This window comes from Nerophis lumbriciformis, linkage group LG23 (assembly GCF_033978685.3).
Source record: "Nerophis lumbriciformis linkage group LG23, RoL_Nlum_v2.1, whole genome shotgun sequence".
NCBI lineage: Eukaryota > Metazoa > Chordata > Actinopteri > Syngnathiformes > Syngnathidae > Nerophis > Nerophis lumbriciformis.
Genome location: NC_084570.2, coordinates 7,024,894 through 7,046,883, shown reverse-complemented (window position 1 = coordinate 7,046,883; position 21,990 = coordinate 7,024,894). Strand labels below are relative to the sequence as shown.

The 21,990-nt window shown below is 40.9% G+C and overlaps 1 protein-coding gene across 3 annotated transcripts; it reads right to left on the bottom strand.

Annotated features, from left to right (window-relative positions):
- Positions 1-11,444: 11,444 nt before the first annotated feature.
- Positions 11,445-21,671, bottom strand: LOC133622463 (transcription elongation factor A N-terminal and central domain-containing protein). Of its 3 annotated transcripts, none has more exons than XM_061985241.1 (2): positions 21,611-21,671; positions 11,445-15,992 (listed from the first exon to the last, which is right to left on the bottom strand). In XM_061985241.1, the coding sequence occupies exon 2, from the start codon at positions 15,946-15,948 to the stop codon at positions 15,064-15,066; it is 885 nt and encodes a 294-aa protein (XP_061841225.1). In that variant the 5' UTR covers positions 15,949-15,992; positions 21,611-21,671; the 3' UTR covers positions 11,445-15,063. The 3 variants fall into 3 exon arrangements, with proteins under 3 accessions (XP_061841225.1, XP_061841226.1, XP_061841224.1); XM_061985242.1 differs by having other exon boundaries at positions 11,445-15,953; positions 21,611-21,663; XM_061985240.1 differs by having other exon boundaries at positions 21,527-21,651.
- Positions 21,672-21,990: the final 319 nt, after the last annotated feature.

The window sequence follows — 21,990 nt, the reverse complement described above, 5'->3', positions numbered from 1 at the left end:
TACTTTTATTGCGGTTTTGAAGGAGGATAGAGATGCACTTTCTTTTATACCTGTTGGGAGTGCATTCCATATTGATGTGGCATAGAAAGAGAATGAGTTAAGACCTTTGCTAGATTGGAATCTGGGTTTAACGTGGTTTGTGGAGCTCCCCCTGGTGTTGTGGTTATGGCGGTCATTTACGTTAAGGAAGTAGTTTGACATGTACTTCGGTATCAGGGAGGTGTAGCGGATTTTATAGACTAGGCTCAGTGCAAGTTGTTTTACTCTGTCCTCCACCCTGAGCCAGCCCACTTTGGAGAAGTGGGTAGGAGTGAGGTGGGATCTGGGGTGGAGGTCTAGAAGTAATCTGACTAGCTTGTTCTGGGATGTTTGGAGTTTAGATTTGAGGGTTTTGGAGGTGCTAGGGTACCAGGAGGTGCATGGGTAATCGAAAAAGGGTTGAATGAGAGTTCCCGCCAGAATCTTCATGGTGCTTTTGTTGACCAGAGAGGAGATTCTATAGAGAAATCTCATTCGTTGGTTGACCTTTTTGATTACCTTGGTTGCCATTTTATCACAGGAAAGATTAGCCTCTAGAATGGAACCAAGGTAGGTGACCTCATCTTTCTTGGTGATAACAATGTCACCCACTTTTATAGTGAAGTCACTGACTTTCTTAAGGTTGATGTGAGACCCAAATAGGATGGATTCCGTTTTACCTAAGTGTATGGATAGCTTGTTGTCAGCGAGCCAGGTGCAAGTTCTACAGAGTTCAGCACTGAGGATTTTCTCCACCTGTGTCTTGTCCTTGTCTGATACCAGCAAGGCCGAGTCGTCCGCAAACAAGAACAATTCACAGTCGCATGCCGATGACAAGTCGTTTATTGTGTCATTTTGTCAACATTATAAAGGACAAGTGGTAGAAAATGAATTATTAATTTACTTGTTCATTTACTGTTAATACCTGCTTACTTTCTCTTTTAACATGTTTGTGACAGCTCCGTGCTGTCGTCGTGCGGGTTCCAAGGACCACCAAGAAATGACATGGTTGAGCAGGTTAAGACTTATTTTATTTTTCAATAGTTAAAAGTCTCTTCGGGTTGCTTTTCAGCCTTGCCGTTTTCTGCCTCTCCCCTCCGCTCCAGCTTTTCAGCCGCGTGCGTCGTCGTCTTCCGTTGGCTCTCTTGCGCTCTCGCTCCACATCCACTTTTCTTTGGCTTCGTCTATGATCTCCGCCTCTCTCCGTTGCTCTCGCTCCGCACTTGTTGGGTTCTCTCCTCCTTCTGCCCCATCGTTCTCTACTGCTGCCCTTTTACACCTTGCGAGGAGATCAGATGATTGTGCCCAGGCGCGTGATCCACGCACCTGATCTTGTTTAAGGCGTCGACCCCGGCGCGCCCCGCCTCGCCGCTGTCCCGCCAGCCACGCATCTTGGAGAACAAGCCCGCCTCTCCATAATGTTCTATCTACACTTCTGTTAAAATGTAAAATGTAGTCTATTTATACCTGCATTGTCCTTTCCATCCTCACACTTTCCATCATTGTAACTGAGCTACTGTGTTGAACAATTTCCCTTGTGGATCATTAAAGTTTGTCTAAGTCTAAGTCTAAGTCTAATCACTTATTCTTCTGTTGTTTGATACTTTACATTAGTTTTTGATGATATCACAAATTTGGGTATCAACCCGATACCAAGTCGTTACAGGATCATACATTGGTCATATTCAAAGTCCTCATGTGTCCAGGGACATATTTCCTGAGTTTATAAACATAATATAAATGAAAAAAAAAATTAAAGAAGATGTTGTGATGCCAAAAAATATCGACATAATAATAGGAGTATCGACTAGATACGTGCCTGTACTTGGTATCATTACAGTGGATGTCAGGTGTAGATCCACCAATGGCGTTTGTTTACATTTTGACGCCGGTGAGCTACTGTGTGTAGTGAAGCATGTTTAGCTATTCCTCGTCCTGCAGGGATGATACTTGCAAGAAACGTACTTTATTTGTCGCCATGGAGACAAGGATTAGTGATTTAGAAGTAGCTAAAACACTCCCGACTGGCGCTGGACTAACTAGCTAGCCATGTCTTAAAGCACCTCTTCCTGAGGGCGTTTCAGTGTTATAACTTCACCTTTATCTTTAGTTTTTAAGCCAAAATGCGTCCGTTCTCCCTTTTCTGTCTACACACTGTGTCTGCTTGTACGTACTCTGTGATTGTGCACCACCGTGGTTTACGAGCAGACGAGCATGTTCGGCAGCGCACAATCACAGAGTACTTACGAACACAGTGTGTAGACAGAAAAGGGAGAACGGACGCATTATATTTATATAACGCTTTATATTATGTTTATAAACTCAGGAAATATGTCCCTGGACACATGAGGACTTTGAATATGACCAATGTATGATCCTGTAACTACTTGGTATCAGATTGATACTGAAATGTGTGGTATCATCCAAAACTAATGTAAAGCATCCAAACAACAGAAGAATAAGTGATTATTACATTTGAACAGAAGTGTAGATAGAACATGTTAAAAGAGAAAGTAAGCAGATATTAACAGTAAATGAACAAGTAGATTAATAATTCATTTTCTACCTTAATAATTTTGACAAAATAATAGAATGATAAATGACACAATATGTCAGCAGCTAAATTAGGAGTCTTTGTTTGTTTACTTACTACTAAAAGACAAGTTGTCTTGTATGTTCACTATTTTATTTAAGGACAAACTTGTAATAATAAACATGTTTAATGCATACTTGCCAACCCTCCCGGATTTTCCGGGAGACTCCCGAAATTCAGCGCCTCTCCCGAAAACCTCCTGGGACAAATTTTCTCCCGAAAATCTCCCGAAATTCAGGCGGAGCTGGAGGCCACGCCCCCTCCAGCTCCATGCGGACCTGAGTGACGTGTCGACAGCCTGTTTTCACGTCCGCTTTCCCACAATATAAACAGCGTGCCTGCCCAATCACGTTAGAACTGTAGAATGATCAAGGGCGAGTTCTTGGTTTCTTATGTGGGTTTATTGTTAGGCAGTTTCATTAACGTCCTCCCAGCGCGGCAACAACACACAACAGCAGCAGTCACGTTTTCGTCTACAGTAAAGCAGTTCGTCTGCCGTAAACAGCAATGTTGTGACACTCTTAAACAGGACAATACTGCCATCTACTGTACATGCATATGTGACAATAACATCTACGGCTTTTAGAGAGTGCAGTGCACAACTGCGCACACAACAAGGAGACGAAGCAGAATGCATCATCAGAGAGGGTGTTGAGCATGGTTAGAAAAATAGTGACAGAGAATAGAACAAGGATGGACAATTCAACCCTTAACTCAACAATGAGTAGATGAGTGTTATGTGTGTGTGTATATGTGTAAATAAATGAACACTGAAATTCAAGTATTTCTCTTATTTATTTATATATATCTATATATATATAGATGATAAATATGTATATGTATATATATATATATATATATATATATATATATGTATATATATATATATATATATATATATATATAGCTAGAATTCACTGAAAGTCAAGTATTTCTTATATATACTTGGTGAATTCTAGCTGTAAATATACTCCTCCCCTCTTAACCACGCCCCCAACCACGCCCCCACCAGAAAAATCTCACCAAATCCTTTTTATTCCTGATGCGATTATGACCAATATTGAGGCAATTAATGATGTCGCACGTTTGCACCCTGTTTTCAACTTGTTAAAGAAAAAAAAAACTTAAAAAGGGAACTGTACTTTTTTGGGAATTTTGCCTATTATTCACAACCCTTATGTAAGAAAAAAACACATATGTTTTACTTTTTTTTTTATGCGTTTTAAATATTTAATAAAAATGCAAATTTCACTAATACTTGGTTAATAGTCAAGTCATGAAATGTAAATGGAATATTGTTGGCGGTTTTTTAATGTTTTTGGGGGGGTTTTATGAGCGAAATAGAGGACCTCCTATTATTCACGTCTGTTTATCAGTTAGAATGCATTGAAAAAAATCAGGTCTTTCATAACAATTGTGAACGATAGGCAAAGTTCCGAAAAAAAAGCGCTGTTCCCCCTTCAGCAGTCTTTCAAGCCTTATATACTATGTTCATTGCACCGTAAAAAAAAAAAAAATGCTATTTTGGTTTTAATGTTATTGTTTTATTATTATTATTTGCACGCCTAAGTATCATTCTGCGGAAATACAGAATATCTGTTGGTGACTTTTTTTATTAAGAGTACAAAATAATCCATAATGGGGCCAAGGAAAGTTGCGAGTGCCAGCACGTTGACAAAGAAAGTGAGAAGCAAAGAAGAATTTGAGGCATAATACAAAGGTGGCATCTATTGGGCTCTCCCCTTCTCCCTCTCTGCTAATTGCCGTCTTGAATGAACGTAAAATTGGTGTTAAACATCTATTTATTCATTTAATTAATCATTCTAATGCAGGGGTGTCAAACTCATTTTAGATGGGGGGCCACATGGAGAAAAATCTACTCGCAAGTGGGCCGGACTGGTAAAATCACGGCGCGATAACTTAAAAATAAAGTCAACTTGATTGTTTTCTTTGTTTAAAAATAGAATGAGCACATTCTGAAAATGTACAAATATTAATGTTGTTGGATTTTTTTTTTTACACTTACACGTTGCGGTTCATAGTATTCTATCTTTATTTGTCATTATTTATATTTTCTGAATAAATTATGTGATAATGTTCATCAGTCAACTCATTGGTGTTAATTTTCAATCTATCAATGTATAAAAACATTATATCAAAAGCAAATTACAAGATGTTATTTATGTAGTTTGCTCATTTTCCTCAAATTATGTACTAACATCATGTGGTTTATTTTGTACATATGTAGCATAATCTACAAAGATACACAGAATTGCTATTGCAACATCTAGTGGACACATTTAGAACAGCAGTTTATTTCATTCAAAAATGTGTTTATACTTAGAAAACTCATTCCGTGGGCCGGATTAAACCTGTTCGCAGGCCTGATCCGCCCCTCGGGCCGTATGTTTGACACCCCTGTTTTAATGTACTTCATGTTGTTTACTACGTGTAAAAACTGTAATTATTCACTAGAAAATGTGTTTTGCGTTGATATATAATGTGTTTTGCGTTGATATTTAATGTGTTTTGTGTTGATATTTTTGAGTGTCTGCAACAGCATAATTGAATTTACATTATTTCTGCTTTTGTATTCGTGTGTCTGTTTTGTAAAACTAATCAAAATTAAAGCTGCAAGCAGCGATGGACGGCACATAAAATCCAAACCAGAGCAGTAATTAAAAGTCTTTGGTCAACTTTTAATCAGAAGGGTTCAATCTCTCTCCTGTGCTAGTTTGAAGCCGACACGACAAATGCGCTCAGAGGAGATAATGTTTGAAAAAAGGTGACCGGTTTTTACAAAACTTTTGTTTTGAAGGGGGAATTGCAAACTTCCTGTTGATTTTTGCTGGGGGTTGTCAATGAATTAAATGTAGGTCTAAGCGAGACCTACATAGAGGTTTTTGTTTCATGTCTCTACGACATTCGTACTGGAAGATACAGGCAGTTTTGTCTGAGTTTTCTTCCTAGGCGGCGCTAGAGCGCAATTTTGAGTTTTAGGGTTGGGTTTTTTTTTATAAGATCGCAATTTTTGCCAGTCCTGATGTGTCTGTCCAGTTTGGTGAGTTTTGAAGAATGTTAAGGGGGTCAAATTACAGCTCAAAGAGGCAAAGGTGATTGTTTTTACTAAACTTTTGTTTTGAAAGGGGCAATTGCCAATTTCCTGTTGATTTTTGCTGAAGGATGTCAATATATGAAATATAGGTCTAAGTCAGACCTACATAGAGGTTTTTGTTTCATGTCTCTACGACATTTCTACTGGAAGTTACAAGCAGTTTTGTCTGTGTTTTCTTTCTAGGGGGCGCTAAAGCAGAATTTTGAGTTTTGGTGTTGTTGTTTTTTTTTTTATTAGATCGCAATTTTTGCCAGTCCTGATGTGTGTGTCCAGTTTGGTGAGTTCTGAAGCATGTCAAGGGGGTCAAATTACAGCTCAAAGAGGCAAAAGTGACTGTTTTTACTAAACTTTTGTTTTGAAGAGGGAATTGCCAACTTCCTGTTGATTTTTGCTGGAGGATGTCAATGTATGAAATATAGGTCTAAGTCAGACCTACATAGAGGTTTTTGTTTCATGTCTACGACATTCCTACTGGAAGTTACATGCAGTTTTGTCAGTTTTTTCCTAGGGGGCACTAGAGCGCAATTTTGAGTTTTAGGGTTGGGGTTTTTTTTTATAAGATCGCAATTTTTGCCAGTCCTGATGTGTGTGTCCAGTTTGGTGAGTTTTGAAGCATGTTAAGGGGGTCAAATTACAGCTCAAAGAGGCAAAGGTGATTGTTTTTACTAAACTTTTGTTTTGAAAGGGGCAATTGCCAATTTCCTGTTGATTTTTGCTGAAGGATGTCAATATATGAAATATAGGTCTAAGTCAGACCTACATAGAGGTTTTTGTTTCATGTCTCTACGACATTTCTACTGGAAGTTACAAGCAGTTTTGTCTGTGTTTTCTTTCTAGGGGGCGCTAAAGCAGAATTTTGAGTTTTGGTGTTGTTGTTTTTTTTTTTATTAGATCGCAATTTTTGCCAGTCCTGATGTGTGTGTCCAGTTTGGTGAGTTCTGAAGCATGTCAAGGGGGTCAAATTACAGCTCAAAGAGGCAAAAGTGACTGTTTTTACTAAACTTTTGTTTTGAAGAGGGAATTGCCAACTTCCTGTTGATTTTTGCTGGAGGATGTCAATGTATGAAATATAGGTCTAAGTCAGACCTACATAGAGGTTTTTGTTTCATGTCTACGACATTCCTACTGGAAGTTACATGCAGTTTTGTCAGTTTTTTCCTAGGGGGCGCTAGAGCGCAATTTTGAGTTTTGGGGTTGGGTTTTTTTATTTGATCGCAATTTTTGCCAGTCCTGATGTGTGTGTCCAGTTTGGTGAGTTCTGAAGCATGTCAAGGGGGTCAAATTACAGCTCAAAGAGGCAAAAGTGACTGTTTTTACTAAACTTTTGTTTTGAAGAGGGAATTGCCAACTTCCTGTTGATTTTTGCTGGAGGATGTCAATGTATGAAATATAGGTCTAAGTCAGACCTACATAGAGGTTTTTGTTTCATGTCTACGACATTCCTACTGGAAGTTACATGCAGTTTTGTCAGTTTTTTCCTAGGGGGCACTAGAGCGCAATTTTGAGTTTTAGGGTTGGGGTTTTTTTTTATAAGATCGCAATTTTTGCCAGTCCTGATGTGTGTGTCCAGTTTGGTGAGTTTTGAAGCATGTTAAGGGGGTCAAATTACAGCTCAAAGAGGCAAAGGTGATTGTTTTTACTAAACTTTTGTTTTGAAAGGGGCAATTGCCAATTTCCTGTTGATTTTTGCTGAAGGATGTCAATATATGAAATATAGGTCTAAGTCAGACCTACATAGAGGTTTTTGTTTCATGTCTCTACGACATTTCTACTGGAAGTTACAAGCAGTTTTGTCTGTGTTTTCTTTCTAGGGGGCGCTAAAGCAGAATTTTGAGTTTTGGTGTTGTTGTTTTTTTTTTTATTAGATCGCAATTTTTGCCAGTCCTGATGTGTGTGTCCAGTTTGGTGAGTTCTGAAGCATGTCAAGGGGGTCAAATTACAGCTCAAAGAGGCAAAAGTGACTGTTTTTACTAAACTTTTGTTTTGAAGAGGGAATTGCCAACTTCCTGTTGATTTTTGCTGGAGGATGTCAATGTATGAAATATAGGTCTAAGTCAGACCTACATAGAGGTTTTTGTTTCATGTCTACGACATTCCTACTGGAAGTTACATGCAGTTTTGTCAGTTTTTTCCTAGGGGGCGCTAGAGCGCAATTTTGAGTTTTGGGGTTGGGTTTTTTTATTTGATCGCAATTTTTGCCAGTCCTGATGTGTGTGTCCAGTTTGGTGAGTTTTGAAGCATGTCAAGGGGGTCAAATTACAGCTCAAAGAGGCAAAAGTGACTGTTTTTACTAAACTTTTGTTTTGAAGAGGGAATTGCCAACTTCCTGTTGATTTTTGCTGGAGGATGTCAATGTATGAAATATAGGTCTAAGTCAGACCTACATAGAGGTTTTTGTTTCATGTCTACGACATTCCTACTGGAAGTTACATGCAGTTTTGTCAGTTTTTTCCTAGGGGGCACTAGAGCGCAATTTTGAGTTTTAGGGTTGGGGTTTTTTTTTATAAGATCGCAATTTTTGCCAGTCCTGATGTGTGTGTCCAGTTTGGTGAGTTTTGAAGCATGTTAAGGGGGTCAAATTACAGCTCAAAGAGGCAAAAGTGACTGTTTTTACTAAACTTTTGTTTTGAAGAGGGAATTGCCAACTTCCTGTTGATTTTTGCTGGAGGATGTCAATGTATGAAATATAGGTCTAAGTCAGACCTACATAGAGGTTTTTGTTTCATGTCTACGACATTCCTACTGGAAGTTACATGCAGTTTTGTCAGTTTTTTCCTAGGGGGCGCTAGAGCGCAATTTTGAGTTTTGGGGTTGGGTTTTTTTATTTGATCGCAATTTTTGCCAGTCCTGATGTGTGTGTCCAGTTTGGTGAGTTTTGAAGCATGTTAAGGGGGTCAAATTACAGCTCAAAGAGGCAAAAGTGACTGTTTTTACTAAACTTTTGTTTTGAAGAGGGAATTGCCAACTTCCTGTTGATTTTTGCTGGAGGATGTCAATGTATGAAATATAGGTCTAAGTCAGACCTACATAGAGGTTTTTGTTTCATGTCTACGACATTCCTACTGGAAGTTACATGCAGTTTTGTCAGTTTTTTCCTAGGGGGCGCTAGAGCGCAATTTTGAGTTTTGGGGTTGGGTTTTTTTATTTGATCGCAATTTTTGCCAGTCCTGATGTGTGTGTCCAGTTTGGTGAGTTTTGAAGCATGTTAAGGGGGTCAAATTACAGCTCAAAGAGGCGGCGGAATAATAATAATAAAACCTTACAATTACAATAGGGTCCTCTGTCCCAAAGGGACATTCGGTCCCTAATAAGACACAGTAGTTAAAGCTTAGGGTCGCATACCAGAGGGAAAGAAAAGCCAAACAATATGGAGGACCATTTTACAAATGTTTAGTTTATAAAAGAAAGGCGGAACCCAAGTATCATAGTATCATACTGTATATTCAAAGAAAAAGGGTGTCAGTTATTAGAATCAACATTTCAACTTTTTTTCCTTACATTATGCCTTTTTGCACTTTTTTTCCTCGCTTTTGTTCCGTAATTGTATTCTCCGTGCCCCATGTGCTGCACTTTAAACACCCCTGATAACAGAAATAAATTAAAATGTGATGTAGCTCTGTTCCTGCATGTTTTGAAGCCTTCTAAACAAGACTTCACGCATGCATCCTTTTATCAGCGTGTGAATGACGACCACGCAGCACTTGATGTTCCCCATGACCGAAAGGCCGAGGAATCCCTTCTTCTTCAAGATCTTATTAATAGCGAGGACACGAGACAGATCACAAGCTGTGAAAAGTAACAAATGGTCAAACAAAACAGATGGTCAACCTTTAGACGACAATGTTTGATAAGGCGCTGAGGCCATCTGCTTTTTAATGAAACCATTTCAAAGTGAATGCACCAGAAGGATTTGATCACCTTGAAGCGATGTCATCAATAAATCAAGAATGCAAGATAATATCGGCGGTCGATAATTATCGACCGTTGACGGGCAATTATGACAAATCAACTGCTAAAATGAGCCGATAATAATAAAGGCTTATCATCGCCGTGTTTGTTTACAGTATGATTGCATATTTGTGATGCCATAGTACATCAGTCACCAGAGTGGGATGTCTTCAGCATGTCAGAAGAAGACATGTCACTCAGTTTGCAAAAGGTGTTCTGCAGAAGTTAAACGGGAAGGTTTTTAAATACGAGCGTCAACGCAGTCAAATCTGATAAGTTAATGTTTAAATTCACTATCGTGTAGATCAGTGTTTTTCAACCACTGTGCAGATACAGTCTGGTGTGCCGTGGGAGATTATGTAATTTCACCTATTTGGGGCCAAGGAGGGACAAGCGGTAGCAAATGGATGGATGGATGAGTTAAAAATATTTTTTGCAAACCAGTAATTATAGTCTGCAAATGATGTGTTGTTGTTGAGTGTCGGTGCTGTCTAGAGCTCGGCAGAGTAACCGTGTAATACTCTTCGATGTCAGTAGGTGGAAGCCGGTAGCTAATTGCTTTGTAGATGTCGGAAACAGCGGGAGGCAGCGTGCAGGTAAAAAGGTGCATACTTGCCAACCCTCCCGGATTTTCCGGGAGACTCCCGAAATTCAGCGCCTCTCCCGAAAACCTCCCGGGACAAATTTTCTCCCGAAAATCTCCCGAAATTCAGGCGGACCTGGAGGCCACGCCCCCTCCAGGTCCGCATGGAACAATGTTGTTGTAATATACTGAGTTGGAGGCAATAAACAGGCGAGGTGATGAAGTAAGTCTCTTTACTGTAGACTTCAGAACAGACTCACACACTTGACGTCTGGTGCGCAACACCACGTAAATCGTTGGCCAACCAAAAAGTAACCCCAGTACGCTAAAGCCAACATTCACCAGGAGATGGCAATAGACAAACATAGATCACTCTATTACATTCCTCCCCTTTTAGAAATGTATAAGTTACTCAAAATAAATAAACAACCCAACCAAAAAATGCAGCAGCTCAATTAAAAAACTGTACTTAAGCCACATTCTTCTTTTCTTTTTAGTACTGAACTCTTAACCCTCATTTGTAAACATTAACATGCTTATTATACAAACAGTATTTGTACATCTTTAACACATATTTTTATACTCTCTTCAGAGATTCAGTTTTCTTGGTGGTACTCGAAACCTTTCTGGGTATCTGCGGATCACTGGTGGGGTTTTTGTTGTGGGTGATCTGGGTTCTGATGATGGCAACTCAGCAGCCCTTGAATCTGGTTCAATGATGAGCCTAGTTTGTGTCTGACTCACTGATGGTCCTGGTGATGGAACTGAAACAGCACTGTCCGGTTGTACTGATGGCACATTTTCTGCCACTGGTGGAGACTAGATAACTGGCAGTCTCTCCATGTTTTCTCGCCATGGTAACATGTGATCCACATGCACTGTGTGCTGTCTCTGTCACTCTTGATAGATAGATAGATTGATATATATAGATGTATAAGTATTTCTTATACATATATATATATATATATATATATATATATATATATATATATATATATATATATATATATAAGAAAATACTTGACTTTCAGTGAATTCTAGCTATATATATATATATATATATATATATATATATATATATATATTATACATATATATATATGAAATACTTGACTTGGTGGATTCTAGCTGTAAATATACTCCTCCCCTCTTAGCCACGCCCCCACCCCGACCTCCCGAAATCGGAGGTCTCAAGGTTGGCAAGTATGAAAAGGTGTCTAATACTTAAACCAAAAATAAACAAAAGGTGAGTGCCCCTAAGAAAAGGCATTGAAGCTTAGGGAAGGCTATGCAGAAAGAAACTAAAACTGAACTGGCTACAAAGTAAACAAAGACAGAATACTGGACGACAGCAAAGACTTACTGTGGAGCAAAGACGGCGTCCACAATGTACATCCAAACATTCAAGATTCAAGATGCTTTATTGTTGTCCATTCTTTAACATGTACAAGACACATAAGAACTGAAATTTCATTTTCGGCACAGTCCCACTAAGAGCAGACATACGTTACAAGGGGACAAGACGGGACCGCCAACGGATCGCCACTTACGGCGCTCCTTAAAAAAGGTGGGAAAAAGGTGACATTGGGAAAGGGGGGAAGAGTGAAAAAAATATCAGTCTAAGGCTGGACCCTCAGGAGGGGTCCAGACTGAGTCCGAGGAAAAAACCTCACATAGCATGGCACACATAAACATGATACATGTAATCACAACAACTCGCAACAGAGGCGCTACTCAGCCATCCACAACCCCGGAGGAATTAAGCAGTGGTGAAGGTGTTGATTGGGGGAGGGGCAGGTGTGTGCGTGTATGCCCAATTAACTTGGGTGAGATGTTGAAATGTTTTTGTGGACTGGGGCCGATCTCAAAGTTCGACACCAGGTGTTATTGAAAAAAAGGAAGGTCAAAAGCGTCCATCGTTGAAGAGTCCTCGGGGGAGTTCTTCAGAACAGCCTGTTCCTGATAGCATCAAGGCCATTCGAGGGAGTCAAATCGTAGATTAAGATGTTGTTTTCTTCGAGCAGTCAAAACAATGACCTGCCTGCTCTGTGTGTCCGTGCTGGATCCCTCAAATTGACATGACGATCAACAATGTCCCCACAAAGAAGGATAAAAACAACTGAAATATTCTTGATTGCTAAAACAAAGTAGGTGCGGGAAATACCGCTCAAAGGACGACATGAAACTGCAACAGCAAAATACCAAAAAAAGACAAAAAGCCACCAAAATAGGAGCGCAAGACCAGATCTAAAACACTACACACAGGAAAACAGCAAAAAGGTCAAAATAAGTCAGGGGGTGATGTGACAGGTGGTGACAGTGCACCTACTTTGAGACAAGAGCTAGATTGATGCATGCTTGGTTATGGTTTAAAGTCATATCCAACAATTGCGACGACGACTTTTTACTGTCAACTGAGTTTCGTTTTTTAATGACTTCTGCTGGTGGTGTGCCTTTTCAACGCAAAAAAATGTGCCTTGGCTCAAAAAAGGTTGAAAAACACTGGTGTCGATGAATGAAAGCAGTACAAAGATGCATGTGTTGCTAAGCCAAGACCTAGTGTTAATAGCAGCGACCGCAGCAAACGTAAAGCCACAGGACTGATGAGGAAGCGTTTGATAAGAGGCAACACTTTAAAAGAAAACACCCTTAAGGGAAACTGTATGTGTGTGTACCACGCCGACTAAAGGACCATATACCACCTGGCTTTGAAAGACTATTATGACATAGTAGGGGTGTAACGGTACGTGTATTTGTACTGAACCGTTTCGGTACAGGAGTTCCGGTTCGGTTCGGAGGTGTACCGAACGAGTTTCCACACGGACATATTAAGTAGCGTAACGCACGTTGTGTAAACAATGCACATCGAGGCACAACACACGGCATGCTAGCAGCTAACGGGCTACGATAGCCTGACCATACGTCCTTTTTTCACCGGACATGTCCTCTTTTGCGGAGCTGTCAGGGCGGAGTTTCTTAAATGCCTCAAATGTCCGGCATTTTGAGTTAGGGTTGCGTGTATTTTCAATGTACGTTCAGGGTTAAGAAGGGGTTAAAAACAAAACAAATTGTGGCGCAGCAGCATTGGTGAAGGAGGGGCATAGACAGAGAGAGCGAGAGAGTTATGATAAACGCGCATGCGTCGCCAGGCTCTGCTTTTTATCCATAGATTTATCACATTTAATTTTTTATTATCTATAGCAGGGGTGTCAAAAGTGTGCCCCGGAGGCCATTTGCGGCCCACAGCTAATGTTTTAAAGGCCCACGGCACATTCTAAAAATACTAGGGATGTCCGATAATGGCTTTTTGCCGATATCCGATATTCCGATATTGTCCAACTCTTTAATTACCGATACCGATATCAACCGATACCGATATATACAGTCGTGGAATTAACACATTATTATGCTTAATTTGGACAACCAGGTATGGTGAAATAAGGTACTTTAAAAAAAAATTAATACAATAAAATATGATAAATAAATTAAAAACATTTTCTTGAATAAAAAATAAAGTAAAACAATAGAAAAACAGTTACATTGAAACTAGTAATTAATGAAAATTAGTGAAATTAACTGTTAAAGGTTAGTACTATTAGTGGACCAGGTTAAAGGTTAGTACTATTAGTGGACCAGCAGCAAGTGTATCTTGTGTTTTTTATGTTGATTTAATAAAAATAAAAATAATAATAAAATTAAAAAAAATTATACCGATAATAAAACAAACGATACTGATCATTTCCGATATTACATTTTAACGCATTTATCGGCCCGATAATATCGGCGACATCTCTAAAAAGTACTATTAAAATAAACAAAAACATAACAAAAATGAAATAAAAAAGCTTAAAGGTTAAATGTAATTTAGAAAAAAGTTGCAGTGTTGACTAATAAAACAAAGCTGTTTTTTTTTTCTTTCAAACTGTCATTGCTCAAAACATAATATTGAATCAAAATCAATGTTATTATGAATTATTGACCTATCCAAGGTTCCGATTACTTCACATCAAATATTCCACTAAGAAAAATATTTTTGGTGAAAGATTTTGCAAATTTGGTAAACATTATTAGTGCATCTGCCTCACAATACGAAGGTCCTGAGTATTCTTGGGTTCAATCCCGGGCTTGGGAACTTTCTGTGTGGAGTTTGCATGTCCTCCCCGTGACTGTGTGGGTTCCCTCCGGGTACTCCGGCTTCCTCCCACCTCCAAAGACATGCACCTGGGGATAAGTTGATTGGCAACACTAAATTGGCCCTAGTGTGTGGATGTGAGTGTGAATGTTGTCTGTCTATCTGTGTTGGCCCTGCGATGAGGTGGCGACTTGTCCAGGGTGTACCCCGCCTTCCGCCCGATTGTAGCTGAGATAGGCTACAGCGCCCCCCGCGACCCCAAAGGGAATAAGCGGTAGAAAATGGATAGATGGATGGATGGATTATCCAGGGAAATGTATATTTTGTTGTTTTCTTACTGTACCGAAAATGAACTGAATTGTGACCTCTAAACCGAGGTATGTACCGAACCGAAATTGTTGTGTACCGTTACACCCCTATGACATAGTAAAGTTTTATTCCATCTATCTTCTTCCGCTTATCCGAGGTTGGGTCGCGGGGGCAGCAGCCTAAGCAGAGAAGCCCAGACTTCCGTCTCCACAGCCACTACGTCCAGCTCCTCCCTGGGGGATCCCGAGGCGTTCCCAGGCCATAGTCTTCCCAAAGTTTTATTCCAAAGATAAAAAAAAGTCTGTGTGTATAATTGGGACAAAGGTCAATTTGGATCTGTAATTGTTAGCAAATGCTGAGGACCATCAGAGGCAGACCCAGCTGCTGTGGTACCACTGCTGCCCACACTCGCTGCATGTAACAAAGGTCATCGCGTCATCATCAGGGCCCCCCCGCCGCACCCACGCCGGCAGGAAGAGCGCCCCCCGGCTCACCTGCGTCACCCTGCAGTTGGAGCCGCCGCACCGCTCGCAACGGATCTTGCGCGTCTCCGTCCCCTCCGGCCCGAGCGGCAGCTGCCGTTCGCTCACGCCGCGGGACGAGAGCTCCTTCCTCAGCCGCCGCAGCTCGTCGCAGGCCATCTCCTCGGCCGACATGCGGGCGAAAGCCTCGGGAGGCAGGCGGCCGCCCAAGAGGCCGTGGCGCAGGTGGCCGTTTTTAGGGTTCCTCAAGTTGGCGACTTTGCTCCTCACGCAGGCTTTGTACTTGGCCTGGTTGGGTGCGTGGAGGCGGTGGATGTGCAGCTCCACCTCTGCGGCCAACTCTGTGGTTTTGCCCAGATCACCTGGTTCGGGTCCGAGGGCAGACACCAGGAGTTGGACACATTTGGACCTTACAGAGGAGCCTTCTACGCCAGCCGGGGACGACGAGGCACTAAAGTTACACAAGTGGGAACCTCCTCCATTCAAACCTTCAGCACCTTCCAGGTCACCTGAACATCTCACACCTGTCAGGTCCTTCCTGTGCTGCCTCCTCCACTTGGACAGCAGGCCCCTGGTCGCCCTCCTCACGCCTCCATCAGAGCATCCTTTGAGGAGCTTGTAGAGAACGTCGGCGATGTCCTCGAGGTGCTCCGCGGTGACGTCACAGTTGTCGAGGTCGCCGACGAGAGCCAAGATGTCGCCGTAGCTTCGGCCGGCGTGCAGTTTCTCAAGTCGCGAAGCACAGAGCGCTACTTCTCCTGGGTGCATGGCAGCTGATGAGAAGAGGACATTCACATGCAGGCAAGTGAGCACTATTTGAGGAAAAAAAGAGGAACCTATCAGATTTCCCCACAAACCCCGAAATAACACATTTTTATGCTCAGTCATTTAATCTGCCATTTGTTTATTTAAGAAAATTACTGGAAATTAAAGTGAGTCACTGAATATTATAAAATAGACTGAAAATAGACGTCCTCTTTTACCCGGACATGTCCTTTTTTGCGGAGCTGTCAAGGCGGAGTTTCTTAAATGCCTCAAATGTCCGACATTTTGAGTTAGGGTTGCATGTATTTTCAATGTACGTCCAGGGTTAAGAAGGGGTTAAAAACAAAACAAATTGTGAAGGTGTGCGCACGCAGCAGAATTGGTGAGGGAGGGGCATAGACAGAGAGAGAGAGAGAGTTATGATAAACGCGCATGCGTCGCCAGGCTCTGCTTTTTATCCATAGATTTATCACATTTAATTTTTTATTATCTATAGCAGGGGTGTCAAAAGTGTGCCCCGGAGGCCATTTGCGGCCCACAGCTAATGTTTTAAAGGCCCACGGCAAATACCATTAAAATAAACAAAAACATAACAAAAGTGAAATAAAAAAGCTTAAAGGTGAAATGTAATTTAGAAAAAGTTGCAATGTTGACTAATAAAACAAAGCTGTTTTTTTTTCTTTCAAACTGTCATTGCTCAAAACATAATATTGAATCAAAATCAAAGTTATTATGAATTATTGACCTATCCAAGGTTCTGATTACTTCACATCAAATATTCCACTAAGAAAAATATTTTTGGTGGAAGATTTTGCATATTTTGTGTGTTTGCCATTAAAAACATAGTTTTGTTTGACAAAAAAGGGCGGAAAACAAAAAAACAACATAAAAAAAACTAATGGATGTGAAATTGATGTAGACTCCAGAGATTTAAGCGTTAAATATCAAATGTATGTATGCCCTGGCACACCATTATCATCATTTCATGACCTAAGCAAAACACTTTTTACACTTTTATACTGAAATAAATACACCTACAACTTATTAAATAAAAACATAGAAAAAACTACCAGGAGCGGTGAAGTTTAGATCCATGAAGGAAAGAAAAGTCAATGAATGTTTATAACTGAATACATTTACATATGCATACAAATTAGTTTTCTTTTTTTATTGTTTTTTTTTTTTTTATGAATTAAGTAACGTTTATGACAACCTTTTTCCAAAACACAATATAGAATGTGAGATATAACAGGATAATGCATACGTTTATTATTTGTTTTCAAAACGCTTACAAAAAAGTGGGACCCCAAAAATTTACTGTGGGACCCCATTTTTATGACTTGATGGGGTCCCTGGGACCCCGTTTTGAAAATTCCTAGCGCCAACACTGCTGTCAACAGAGGAGAAAAAAAGGCTTTATTTAAATAAATATATTATTAATAAATATTATTATTTATAAAGGAAGTTCGAGTATCATTGGCAAATTTTCACCTTGGCACGCATACTGTATATGTGTCCTCTTTTTGGGGATTTCAGAATATGGTCAGCCTACTATAAAAAAGCAAGTGTATGTATTAGGGTTGTACGGTATACCGGTACTGGTATAGTATTGCGGTACTAATGAATCAAAAACTGTACTATACTCTGTTTGAAAAGTACCGGTTCCCGGGCATGACAGCGCGTCGTCTCATCATGACATTGCTGGTTTACGAGCAGAGGAGCATGTTCGGCAGCGCACAATCACAGAGTACTAACAAGCAGACACGGTGTGTAGACAGAAAAGGGAGAACGGACGCATTTTGGCTTAAAAACTAACGATAAAGGTGAAGTTATAACACTGAAACGCCCTCAGGAAGAGGTGCTTTAAGACATGGCTAGCTAGCTAGCGGCTAACGTCCATTTAGCTACTTCTAAATCACTAATCCTCGCCTCCATGGCGACAAATAAAGTAAGTTTCTTACAAGTATCATCCCTGCAGGACGAGGAATAGCTAAACATGCTTCACTACACACTGTCGGTCACCGGCATCAAAATGTAAACAAACGCCATGGATGGATCTACACCTAACATCCACTGTAATGATACCAAGTACAATAGCGTATCTAGTCAATACTACTATGATTACCGTATTTTCCGCACTATTAGCCGCACCTAAAAACCACAAATTTTCACAAATGCTGACAGTGCGGCTTATAACCCGGTGCGCCTTATATATGGATTAATATAAATATTTATTTTCATAAAGTTTCGGTCTCGCAACTACGGTAAACAGCCGCCATCTTTTTTCCCCGTAGAAGAGGAAGCGCTTCTTCTTCTATGGTAAGCAACTGCCATGGTAAGCACCCGCCCCTGTAGAAGAGGAAGCGCTTCTTCTTCTACGGTAAGCAACCACCCGCCCTCGTAGAAGAAGAAGCGCGCGGGTATTACGTTTCATTTCCTTTGTGTGTTTACATCTGTAAAGACCACAAAATGGCTACTACTAAGCGACACGCGTATAACGCAGAATTTAAACTTAAGGCAATAAGTCATGCCGAAGAACACGGAAATAGAGCAGCAGCAAGAGAATATAACATAAATGAATCAATGGTGCGTAGGTGGAGGAAGCAACAAGATGACCTGCGCCAGGTAAAGAATACAAAACAGAGTTTCCGAGGGAACAAAGCAAGATGGAAACTGTTGGAGGACAAACTCGAACAGTGGGTTGTTGAGCAGAGAGCAGCAAGCAGAAGTGTCAGCACCATCACTATTCGAATGAAGGCAACAGCGCTAGCAAGCGAACTTCACCTGGATGATTTTAAAGGTGGTGCTTCTTGGTGTTTCCGGTTCATGAAAAGACGCAATCTCTCCATCCGCACACAGACTACTATTTCACAGCAACTGCCTGAAGACTTTCAAGAAAAGCTGGCTACTTTCCGTGCATATTGTAAAAACAAGATAGCTGAAAAAAAGATCCGGCCAGAGAACATTATCAACATGGACGAGGTTCCACTGACTTTTGATATTCCTGTGAACCGCACTGTGGATACAACGGGAGCACGTACGGTGAATATTCGCACCACAGGGAATGAGAAGTCGTCCTTCACTGTGGTTCTAGCTTGCCATGCTAATGGCCAGAAACTTCCACCCATGGTGATATTCAAAAGGAAGACCTTGCCAAAAGAGACCTTTCCAGCCGGCGTCATCATAAAAGCTAACTCGAAGGGATGGATGGATGAAGAAAAGATGAGCGAGTGGTTAAGGGAAGTTTACGCGAAGAGGCCGGGTGGCTTTTTTCACGCAGCTCCGTCCATGTTGATATACGACTCCATGCGCGCCCACATCACAGATGGTGTCAAAAAACAAGTGAAGCACACAAATACAACACTCGCCGTCATTCCGGGTGGATTAACCAAAGAACTCCAACCGCTCGATATTGATGTCAACAGGGCATTTAAAGCACGACTGCGAACGGCGTGGGAACAATGGATGACCGAAGGCGAACACACCTTCACTAAGACAGGGAGACAGCGCCGGACGACATACGCCAACATCTGCCAGTGGATCGTAAATGCCTGGGCAGATATTTCGGTCACAACTGTGGTCCGAGCTTTCCGGAAGGCAGGATTCACAGAACTGCTGGACAACAGCGACACTGACTCCGATTACTTCGACGAGACGGAGCCGGCCATTTTGGATCCCGTATTCGCCCAACTTTTTAATTCGGACACCGAAGGAGAAGAATTCGAGGGATTTATGAATGAAGAATAACTTCAGAAAGTGAGCGTTATGTTTATTTTGTGTGTTGTGACATTAACGTTCGAGCAACATTATGTTGCTATTGCTCTTACCTATTTTGAATTTTACTATGTTTGTGATTGCACATTTGCACATTACCGTACATTTTGGGAGTGAACAGAGTTGTTAGAACGCTGGTTTTTAATATATTATTAAAGTTTGACTGACCTATCTGACTGTTTTTTTGACATTCCCTTTAGCGCAGTTAGATGCGGCTTTTAACACGGGGCGGCTTATAGGTGGACAAAGTTTTGAAATATGCCGTTCATTGAAGGCGCGGCTTATAACCCAGGGCGGCTAATAGTGCGGAAAATACGGTACATCGATCTTTTTTCTAAATGTATATTATGTTTATAAACTGAGTAAATACATCCCTGGACACATGAGGACTTTGAATATGACCAATGTATGATCCTGTAACCACTTGGTATCGGATCGATACCTAAATTTGTGGTATCATCCAAAACTAATGTAAAGTATCAAACAGAAGAATAAGTGATTATTACATTTTAACAGAAGTGTAGATAGAACATGTTAAAAGAGAAAGTAACCAGATATTAACAGTTAATGAACAAGTGGATTAATAATCCATTTTTACAGCTTGTCCCTCATAATTTTGACAAAATAGAATGGAAAATGACACAATATGTTACTGCATATGTCAGCAGACTAAATTAGGAGCCTTTGTTTGTTTACTTACTACTAAAAGACAAGTTGTCTAGTATGTTCACTATGTTATTTAAGGACAAACTTGCAAAACTCATTTGTATACTCTAGCCTTTGAATAGCCCCCCTTTTTTTAGACCAGTTGATCTGCCGTTTCTTTTCTTTTCTCCTCTGCTCCCCCCTATCCCTTGTGGAGGGGAAGACACACAGATCCGGTGGCCATGGATGGGGTGCTGGCTGTCCGGGGTCGGGACCCGGGGTGGACCGCTCGCCTGTATATTGGTTGGGAACATCTCTGCGCTGCTGACCCGTCTCCGCTCGGGATGGTTTCCTGCTGACCCCACTGTGGACTGGACTCTTACTGTTATGCTGGATCCACTATGGACTGGACTCTCACAATATTATGTTAGACCCACTCGACATCCATTGCATTCGGTCTCCCTAGAGGGGGGGGGTTACCCACATATGCGGTCCTCTCCAAGGTTTCTCATAGTCATTCACATCGACGTCCCACTGGGGTGAGTTTTTCCTTGCCCTTATGTGGGCTATACCGAGGATGTCGTTGTGGCTTGTGCAGCCCTTTGAGACACTTGTGATTTAGGGCTATATAAATAAACATTGATTGATTGATTGATATGTTTAATGTCCCGGAAAACCTGGAATTCTGGGAATTTTCGGAATTTGTCAAGGGAAAGCCCGCGATTCCTGAATAGGCTGAACAGTTTGAAGTTGGAACGGTTTGAATCGGGTGTAAAATGTGGAAGGTAGAGCGCGCCACAATCTGAAGAAGAAGAATAAGTTGAATAAATAGATGAATTTTGGTGTAGAAAATTCACACAATTACATTTGTATTTTGTAACATATTTGGTCCATTTTTTAAAGTAGATCAAATCAAATCAAATCGTCATTAATCGATTTAGAACCTTTTGAAACGAAATCGAATAGATTTGGAAACTCGACCTTGGCAGTTTTGTCTTTAAATACATTAACTGAGCTCTTGGTGGGGAGTTGGGGGGGTACAACAGTGCCCCCATCAGGCCGTCAAGAAGTAGTGCAGCATGTATCCTGTTTGTGTTTGCTCATAGCCATGTATCGAAGGGCTCACATTACAGTACATTTAAAGATTAAAGGAATTGCTCACCGTAAAGAGGGTTAAAGTATTGTACGAATACAATTGTTATCGTTCGTCTGGCTACGCTGAAGTCGTCTGTGGGCGTTAATTTACCTGAAGTGTGCAGCAGAAGTCAACATGCTAACGTTTTCCGGTGCGCGGCCATGTTGGATCCTAAATATGCAGTACTTACTTTGGCCGCCAGGTGGAGCTGCTGCGCTCTGCTGTAGAGTAGAGCCATGCACAATTTTTATATTGGAAGTTTTTAGCAGCTGTTGATATGTTATATTCCAAAACGCGTCGTCTTTTATCAGAATGTCAGGATTTAGTGCATATGTTTGGTTATTTTCCCCAGTTATTTGTATGTTTTTTTTAATACCTTTGTGCTTTTGATAAAGAGTTTTAGTAAGTGGCTGTGTTATGGTGGAGGACTGCAGGGCCAGTCAACATGCAGCAGCATACATACATGTGCACTAAATATACAGTCCGGGGGA